The sequence below is a fragment of the Hemicordylus capensis genome, chromosome 5 (genome assembly GCF_027244095.1).
Source record: "Hemicordylus capensis ecotype Gifberg chromosome 5, rHemCap1.1.pri, whole genome shotgun sequence".
NCBI classification, from domain to species: domain Eukaryota; kingdom Metazoa; phylum Chordata; class Lepidosauria; order Squamata; family Cordylidae; genus Hemicordylus; species Hemicordylus capensis.
This window is the reverse complement of record NC_069661.1, coordinates 203920594-203930816: the sequence shown is the minus strand read 5'-3', so window position 1 is coordinate 203930816 and position 10223 is coordinate 203920594. Positions and strand designations below refer to the sequence as shown.

General features: G+C 42.0%; 1 protein-coding gene across 1 annotated transcript; it reads left to right on the top strand.

The window, feature by feature from the left end:
* Positions 1–5386: 5386 nt before the first annotated feature.
* Positions 5387–9847, top strand: BTG1 (BTG anti-proliferation factor 1). Its single transcript, XM_053257125.1, has 2 exons — positions 5387–5794; positions 8520–9847. Exons 1-2 carry the CDS (start codon positions 5647–5649, stop codon positions 8882–8884), a joined length of 513 nt encoding a protein of 170 aa, XP_053113100.1. The 5' UTR covers positions 5387–5646; the 3' UTR covers positions 8885–9847.
* Positions 9848–10223: the final 376 nt, after the last annotated feature.

The window sequence follows — 10223 nt, the reverse complement described above, 5'->3', positions numbered from 1 at the left end:
AATGGGGACACTTGGATTGCAGCTATGGCACCAGTGGAGGTGGGTTAGCCCTTTGCCCCATATCAGTTCCCTGACTTAAATTGCTTTCCTAGGCATACTTTTAAAATGCTTCTTTTACTGTTTTTATAATACAGTTCTTTAATTTCAAAACACACACCCTTTCAGGAATGGTCAGAGACATGAATAAATAATACAAAGAATAAAAACATTAGGGATTACAAAATAAAAGAGTAAATTACAATTTCCAAGACATATCACATTGTTGTTTATAAAAGCAATATCAAGGGAATAAGTCCTCCAATCTAAGAAACCCAAAATCTGTAAATAGCAGTAGTGGAAAACTAATGGTCTCTTATACTTCCAGTCAGCAGAATTTGTTTTTTTTAACAAAGGGTACCATTTTTTCTAAAAAGTCATCTTTAATACCTGCTTTATTTCAGAACTGCTAGGCTTCAGTGATTGTGTTTGGTTTTTACCGTTCTCCAGACTTGTTCCTCATAGGGGGGGAAAGGCTGTTAAATTTCTAGTAATGCCCAAAAGGCCCAGGACTTCTAATAATCGCCTAACAGGCAGATTCAAAGGTGTAACTTTGCCTAGCATATGAGGGTGGAAGCAGCTCCTATTGATATTCTGCCTGTACTTCAGATACTTGACAGACAGAACTTCAAAGGGTGCAGTTCCCATCTCCAAATGTTGGTGGAAACACCAGTCAAGTTTCTGCCTGTCATTCAGTTGTTAGACACAGCACTGAGCATGCTTCCACCATGGGATATTCCATTTTAAAAAGCAAATTTAATTAAAGCAAAAAACCCTGGTTTGCAGGGATAGTTATGGGTGTGGCAGCTCCAACTGTACTCCAGAAAGTGGGGAAATTCAATTGCTATGACATTCACACCATAGGGGCATAAGACCTGATGTCCAGTCAAATATATTGTATTACCCTACAAAACCTTAACCACAGAATCATGATTTGGCTAGGTCCTCCATTGGTTCCACTAATTGTGAGGGTGGTGATTGTTGCCTGTGAGTTAAGAGTACTCACGATATGCTCAGAGGCACATTACCATTTTTTCTCAAACATCACTGTAACAATCTCCAGCTTTTGCTGTTGACACTAGCCTGTATGTGGATTAGAGCATGAAGGAGCTAGCCAAATTGTGTTTCCATGGTTAGGATTTTGTAGGCCAGCACAGTATCTCAGACTGAACATCAGATCTTATGTCATCAGTTTCTCAGACTGGACATCATGGTGTCAATATCATAGGCAATCGAATATCCTCGCTTTTTGGAGCTGCCACACTCTAGCTATCCTCATAAACCAAAATGTTGTTTTCTTCTTCTTAATTAAATATATATTTTGATTGTATTTTTGCTATTATAATCTTTAATGGCTATTTTGTTCATAATAATGAACAAACCCATGATTTGTTACACTGTCACCTAATTGAGGGTAGGGCTTTGATTACATAACGGTACTGTTACAGATTTAGCAAAAGTTTAGCAAAGTTTGGTTTAGCAAAGGTGGAACTCTATTGGCAAAAAGAGGTTGAGAGGTATTTCATTGCTAAAAAGTGGCGTTTCTATCAGTTCTTTTTCTAGAGGATACCAAGAACTATCTCTCAGTTGATAGCCACAGAAGAGTTCAGATAAGAAAAGCTTTAAAAGGCCAAGATGCTTTTCTGTCTGCAGATAGCAGGAAATATTGCTGCCTGAGGAAAAGGATCAGGAAGCTTGAAAGTGTGTTTCCTCTCATCAATAGAAGAACAGCTTGGGCCCTTGGTATTTAAGAGAACATCTTCTTCCTTAAGAACCCCACCACCCATTGAGATCATCAGGAGAGGTCTGTCTGCAGTTGCCACTGGCTCGTCTGGTGGCTACTTAGGGATGGGCCTTCTCTGCTGCTGCCCCGAAGCTTTGGAACGTGCTCCCTGATGAAATAAGAGCCTCCCCATCTCTGACAGCTTTTAAAAAATCTTTAAAGATGCATCTGTTCACCCAGGCTTTTAATTAAATATTGTTTTAATAGTTTTAACACTGTTTTAAATTCTTGCTTTAAAATGTTTTAAATGGTTGTAATGTTTTAACTTTTTCTGTTGTCATTAATTTTGTTTACCAGCATGGTGTAGTGGTTAGAGTCAGTAGCAGCTCGTGAACGCGCCAGTGGGGGGGGGGGGGGAGGCATCTTTAAGGGAAAAGAAAGTCGCTGCTTATCTCTGCAGCATGCCTCCCAGCAGCCCCTGTGGTGGGGCATCGCCGCCGTCACTTACCTGGCTGCTGGCAGGGCCTCGGCTCCGTTTATGCCAGGTAAGTGGTGGCAGCGATTCCCCGCAGCGACTTTCTTTTCCCTTAAAGATGCCTCCAGCCACCCAACCCCCACAGCAGCATGTTCATGAGACTCTACTGGATAGAGCGCTGAACTAGGACCGGCAAGACCCGAGTTCAAATCCCCATTCAGCCATGATACTTGCTGGGTGACTCTGGGCCAGTCACTTCTCTCTCAGCCTAACCTACTTCACAGGGTTGTTGTGAGGAGAAACGTAAGTATTCAGTACACTGCTCTGAGCTCCTTGGAGGAAGAGCGAGCTATAAAATGTAAAAAATAAATAAATAAATAAATAAATAAATAAATAAATAAATAAATAAATAAAGTTTTAACTTTTTCTGTTGTTTTGCTTCATTGCAAAGCGCCCAGAGATGTAAGTTTGGGGCAGTATAAAAATATGTCAAATAAATAAATAAATATTCCTCCCCTCAGACCAATCCAGCAACAATAACAAAGCAGACACTCTGTCAGATATTTTTGTGAGCGTATGCAATAACACCAGACTTTGGACCTCAGTGCAAATGTGTAGTTATGAAAGTGGACAGCTGGTGGCTGTAATATCTGATGTTTTATTTGCACTTATAAAATGCAACTGTATAGATTCTGCTATGCTGTAACGCACCTTTGTTGTATAATGCAGGGGTGAGCAGCGTATGAAGCTCTTATTAGAAGCCTGAATGTGCTGTTTGTTGAATCTTTACTACTGAATTCACACAGATGTTGCCAACAAATGGTTTATTTACAAAGTCACATGCAGTTCTTTGGCAAAGTTCCTAACACAGGCGGCACAGGGTTTCTCCTAACTATGGGCCCATGTAGCTCAGTACTAGGGTTCCATGTGGCTATTTCATAGCCCTACTTTGAGATCCCTGGGATTGAACCTAGGTCCTACTGCGTGCAAAGCAGATGTTTTTCCACTGAGCTACAGTCCTTCTCTGCCCATACAATCCTATTCTAACGTATTATGGGAAAGTTTGGAGTCTGGGCTGTGGGAGATTAGGCTGTAGGAGACAGTACCCAGTTCACTGTGCTTGAATACAGCACACTGAGAATCTCAGCTGTCACTCTTAAAAACCATCTTTCTAGCCCTCATTACAAGAGGGAAGTTTTATTTATTTTGTGTTCAAAACAATAAAAGATTTGAAACAGTAAGCAAAATCCCAAATGGATTGTTTCCCAATTCTGCTGTATTAAAGCAATATATGAACTGCTATTTCCTTTTCAAATATAATATAATAAAAAGTAATATAATAAAAAGTAAATCCTGGAGTTCTGACATAATAAACAGAGGGCCCAGCTATGTAATCACGTTGCCAAGCCTGCTACATCTAAACAAACACCATGGAACTTCCAAAGGAATGTGTAAAATAGATGAATTTAGCACAGCACATGAAGGCAACACACAGCATCAACACAAGACATGAAAGAATAAATCAAATAATAGATGCCAACAGAAAGGTACTGAATAGCCCAACACCTTCCAAGCTATTAAAAGCGCTTCTTATTTCAGCAGCATTCCCGGGGGCTGTCCTCATGTTGGGATTTGCCTTTTAAACTCTACATTCCACTGCAACATCCATGGATATTTGTTTACACAGTTGTATATGCCCTTGCAGCAAGTTCGCTGAGCTGCCTTGTTTCAGGCAATACAGGACACAACTCAAAGAGGTGAGGATGGAGATGGGAGGAATCGTGTTACAGACTGTAAATCTTAACACCAACAAAGGTGATTCCTTTTCCAGAGGTACATACATGGAAATTCCCCACATCTATGGTTGTATGTGCATTACTTTTGGAGTCAGTGGGGAGGGAGCATGGATGCTAGGCTATGGTTTCCATTCTTGGGTGATTTTTGGGATGCACTGTGAAGAGATGAATGTACTGAGGGTCTACCAAGCCAGTGGCTTTGGAAGGGCTGAATAAATGAGAAAATCCTCAACATTTCATATAATTTACATTTCAGATCTTTGGGGCCTTTGATCCTTCTAATATCCAGAGATCTTTTATTTTGTTTTTGTTTTGAAGCAATAGTGGCCTGATTGGTCAATTCAAATGTGGAAATTTAAAATTGAAAGGACAGATGAGGTGAGCAGCTCAAAAGATCTGGATCTGGACTTGTTTTACTTTCTGTAATGAGAAAGTGTGTTATTTTTGTGATACAATCCAATGGACAAATATGATGCCTCTTTAGGTGGTATCAAACTGGGAATAATTTTTTAAAAATCCAATAGGATCTATGTACTGGATGTGAATTCTTGTTTTCTATGGTACCGGAATACACAGTATTTGTTATTTTTTATGGTGGATTGGATATAGATTGGTCCGAACTGATTCCAAAAGACAAGAGTTGTAGCCAGAAGATCGTATGATTAGTATTGGGCAGAGAGATTCCTGGCTCGGATCTGGCCTTTATCAGCCCGTTTGTTCCCATACGTATCACAATTGTGATTCCTACGCTACAATAAAAAGTATTGCTTTTGAACAACGGGAAAGAGAGAGAAAACGAATACAGCAAGATTCATAACAATTCAGCCGCTACCTTTCTCTTCTGAACATCCGTGGATAATCTGTTTTTCCTTTCTCCTTCCCCTTGACTTGTTCAGTTTCCCAAAAAAGCCTCCTGTTATGAATTGTACGCACCTAAGGCACTGATCTTTTGGGTGGATGTGAGAGCTGAAGTCCAGATCATTAGGGAAATAAAGAGTCGCAGGGGAGATAATAAGAGGGAAGATGGTCGCTGCTGCGCGTTTTCTTTCCTTTCTACACTAACTTTGCGTTGCTGCTACCGCAGCCTACTGGTCTCGCAGCCAGACGTTCCATTCTCAAGCAGCTGCTGTTTTTCAATCCCGGAGCAGACCCAGCTACAACCTCACTCTCTCTCTCTCCCCCTCTTTAGTTCTATTTGTTTACAATCAGATGACATCACTCCTCCCCGTGCCCCTCCGTTCCAAACGCAACGTCACAATGGTGCGATCACCGGATTGGCGGCGGCGGGTTCTCAGCTCCTCTCCGACGCCATTGCCATCGGCCATGGTTATAAAAGGCGGTGCGAGAAAAGCGACTTCCTTCGTGCTTCGCAGAGGGAGATGGTCGGAGTGTCTGCTGCTAGAGCTGCCTCCAGCCTACGTCAAAGGGAGGTGGCTGAGCAGGCGGGGGGGCTCTTAACTTCAGCCCTTTGAACTCGACCGACTTGATTCTTTCCTCCCCTCTCCCCTCGCTCTGCCGCCCTTCCTCGCACTGCCTTGGGTGGCCTCGTGCGCGCACCCTGCCCCCCCCTCACACTCAACCACCGGAGCTGGCTACTCCTCGCCTACGCCGCCTCAATGCATCCTGCCCTATACACCCGGGCCAGCATGATACGCGAGATCGCCGCGGCGGTGGGCTTCATCTCCAAGTTCCTGCGCACCAAGGGGCTGATGAACGAGCGGCAGCTGCAAACGTTCAGCCAGAGCCTGCAGGAGCTACTGGCAGGTGAGGGGTGGGAGGGGGAGTGCAATAATTACTCGCGTTGGAAGAAAAAAAATACAGGGAGGGAGGAATGTGTTAACTACTTCTAATCCACCCCCTCCCCTTTCTCTTTAGCGCCTTGTATTCTAACGCGACTTCACTCTTCCGGCACCCTCCTCCCCCACCCGCATCTTGATGTTTCATTTACAGTCTTGGGAGGAAGAGGAGGGGGGTGTTCTTTTGTTTGTATGATTCTAAGCCTCGTAGAGCTAATAAATGCCTCTCAAAAGCCCGAGAAAGAATTGCCTCTCTGCACAATGCGCGGGATCAGGAAACTGCGCTCGCTCTCCCCCCCCCCCGGTGAGATTAACGGCAGTGCTGTGCTTTATCCTCCAATAAAGTCTTTTCGCAATTATATCTTGGTTCTGTAGTTTGCGCTGCCCCAGATGTTTGAGTGTGCGCGCCCCCGCGCGTAGGTTTTTTGCTCCCTTGTTCAGCTACGTGGGTGAACGTCCCCTCGCCCTGCTGCTTCCAGTTCCTCTTTTCCTTCTCTCTCTCTCTGTGTGTGTGTGTGTGTACCAAGAGCACGTCATGCAGATTAGATCTCTTCTCTGTGCAATTATGGAAAGGAGGGAGGGCTGAGTCCTGTCATTTTCTCCAGCCTTCCTCCCCAAGGCGTATTTGATGTGGTTACCCTCATCCACGTTGATGATTGCGCGGGTGGTTTTGTTTTGTTCGACACTTAAGGGGTTAACCCTTAAGGGGTGTGGGAAGGGTGAGATTTCTAACGTTCAGTTTGTATACGCCGCTCCTCGGCTTCGGGACAGTGGTTCTAAGCTGACCGTTCCCTTCGCGGAGCAGAATGCGACCCGTTGAATGCTTGGGCTGTGTGGTTCCAGCAGTGGGTCGTATGCACCCCTTGTGTACGTCCCAGTTTCTTTCCAAGGAGGTGACAGATGTAACCTCCCCACATTTCTCATTTAGCACTTAAATAAAAGTCTGACTTGACTCTTCTGAGCAAAGGGGAAGGGACTGACACATTCACCTCTCCTCATTTGCAGGGCAGTGGTGGCAAATGACACCTCCCAACTTCTGTTTAGCTAGTATGGAGTTGCTGTACACACTCAGCCTCATGCTTCATCTAGTCTCTTTGGGAGGGGCCTTAGTGCTCCATCTTCCCCTACCACTAATCCCATCTTTGCTCTGAAGTGTGGCAGTGTCTGGAGTGTGTATGTGGTGGGTTGCTGTTGTGGACCTGTGCTAATTCCTGCTGCTCTGTGTACTACAAAACAATCTCTACAGCTGCTCTACATTTCCCCCCCTCTTTTTACTATGCCTAAATGTGGCTTCCTTTCATTGTAGTAAGAGAAAGAAATGTCACTAGTGTGAACAAGGAGGTGATAATAACAGCAGTGTGCTATGGGTGTGTGTGTACATACACACACGCGCACACTCACCTTGTCCAAGACAAGCATCAAAGTGCAAACACCTTAATAATCATTAAGCCCCATAGTATTGACTTGGCCACTTCATATTTTTTAAAAATAAAATAATATCCTTTTAAAAATAAAAAAAACAATGCATTAACCCCGTAAAATTTTAACTGCTTATGAACACTGGGGGAGACAAGGGCCGGATGTATAGAAGGAAACGATGTTTCTAAAACAAATTCTTCTCTGACTCTTCTGAAAACGGCAGGCTGCAATAGGTATACAACATATTTATTTAGAACAATTTCTTGCAAATATGCTATAATCAGTTCAGAAAATATTTTCATAGTTTTGCACTGGAAGGCTTCAGTTAGGCATTTTGTTCCCCAGTAATAAGGTTCCTATGCAGACAGAGTAAATGTCCTTCCATTGAGAGCCAGACTTAGTCCATACAATTAATGAATGATTCCATAAAGATCAAGCAGAACATTAGGATTATTAAGAATGTAACTTTTTTAGATCTGTTTTTAAAAATGTGTATAAATAAACTCTTGAATGACTTGGTGCTTCCTCTTGTGTCAATTATAAAAGATGCAAAGGAAGTAACCAGTTCAAAAGTGCATGAACAATGTTTAAGAATCCAGAATCTTTGAAAATGTTTACTAAACATATAAATATTGAGGTACTTGGGGCACCATTTCTTGATACCACTTTCTTAGCACAGCTTCTCTTTATCCATTACACATGCGTGTTCATGTATGAGAGCATGTGTATTTTATAATGTGAGAATGTGCCACAGTTGTCTGTTCTTGATCTTATATATGTATAGACACACACACACCTGGAAGCAGATACCCTGCTACTACTTCTAGATGTCTGTATTGATCTAAAAAAAGACATTTGAAAATCTTGAATCCCAAATGCCTCCAGGTGGTTTTGCACACAAGGATGGGATCTGTGTATGAAATGGTGATGTGTAAAGTAGTCCTTGGAAATCATCTCCATGTGCAATTCTTTTGACTTCCTCCTGATTTTGATTTCCCAGATTCTAGGTACTTGGACTTTCCCCACCTCCTTTTAGAGGGTATCTTTCAGTGTTGATGCTTAATGCCACAGCACTTTTGAATTTACCCTTAACTTGGAGAAACTACAGTGGGTAAAATGCCTTAGATTTTTCTAAAACCAACTATTGTAGTCCATTCTAGTGCCTTAAGTTGACTTTACTTTTCAAGCATTTTTAAAAAAATTGTATGATTTTCTGCAGTGGTTATAAAGAATTAAGCATGATCTTCATTGCATTTTTTGTTTTTGTTCCGTAGAGCACTATAAACACCATTGGTTCCCTGAAAAGCCATGCAAAGGATCAGGCTACCGCTGCATCCGGATCAACCATAAAATGGATCCTCTGATTGGGCAGGCAGCGCAGCGGATTGGACTCAGCGGTCAAGAACTGTTCCGGCTTCTTCCAAGTGAACTCACTCTCTGGGTCGATCCTTATGAGGTATCCTATCGAATTGGAGAGGATGGATCAATCTGTGTGCTGTATGAAGCTACACCAGCAGGAGCTAGCCAAAATAGCGCCAGCATGCAAATGGTAGACAGCAGAATAAGCTGTAAGGAAGAACTTCTCTTGGGCAGAACAAGCCCCTCCAAGAGCTACAATATGATGACTGTGTCAGGTTAAGATATAGCCTATGGATGAATCATCTTATAATGGATGGATAAATTTGGTTTTTACTTTGGGTGGGCTCCTCTGGGGATGGATTATGGAATTTAAACCATGTCACAGCTGTGAAGACCTGGCACAAGATAGAGTGGTAAACTTTATTTTATAATGGCAGTGCCATAGTTTGGACAGTACCTTTCAGTGATTTAATAGCCTGTGAGTAAAGATGATCACTTTATTTCCTAAGGTGTGAAGTTGTCCCAGGAAGGCTGCAGTTTTCTCCCAGCTGTCTTGCTTAATTTTTTTTTAAAAAAACACCAATTCTTGAAGCCCAAACTATAGCTATAAAATTGCCCTCTGCAGTAAGTCTTGCAGAGTAAATTTGCACTATGACATTAAAAAAGAAAAAAAAGTTACCATTTTTGGCAGCTTAGTAACAAGACTTGTTATGAACATGGTAGTACTGGAAATTTTATCTGACAAGACTTTTACCTAGCACTTAATATGTATAAACTGTACATACATCACATTTGGTGAGCATGAACTGGGGGGAAAATGGTCAGATCTCTGGATTGTGTATTGGCCTTCAAGGTAGCAAGGAAGCAGGCTCTGCTATGCCAACAGGCTTGAGAGAGACCATATAAAGACACTGTCTGAACTGTGGTGTGTTTACCAGCCAGCTATCTGTACATTTGCTAGCTTGTAGTTTTTCTAAGACTGAGTAAACCTCTTATTTTTAGAAAGTGGAGGTCTGGTTTGTAATTTCCTTGTACTTAATTGGGTAAAAGTCTTTTCCACAAACCACCATCTATTTTGTGAACTTTGTTAGTCATCTATCTTTTTTTTGGGTAAATTATGAACTGGTGTAAATTTGTACAGTTCATGTATATTGATTGTGGCAAAGTTGTACAGATTTCTATATTTTGGATGAGAAACTTTTCTTCTCTCTATAATAAATTGTTTCCTATCTTGGCATTTTAATTTAATCTCTTGTCGTGCTTACATAGGATCAATTAAACTATTTTTAGTCTCAGAGGGCTTAGTGTATTGTAAAGGATAAGCACTGAAAGGGATGAGCATTGGCCATGGATGCAGGGGAAAATTTGATACTGATATGGATGGATGAAGACCATTTGGGTATAAACGTTTGAGGAGTCCAAAGAACACATTTAATGTGTTGCTTTAATATCAATACCACTTTAAAAACATTGGCCCTGATGTGGAAATAATGTGAGGGTCCAATAATTCCTAAATATGAGGATAATAAGCAGATGTTGCATCCAACACATGAGAGCTGTGAATAAGTCCAGAAGACGAATGTTTACATGGTTTCCCAAGGAAGGAGCATCTAGCAAAC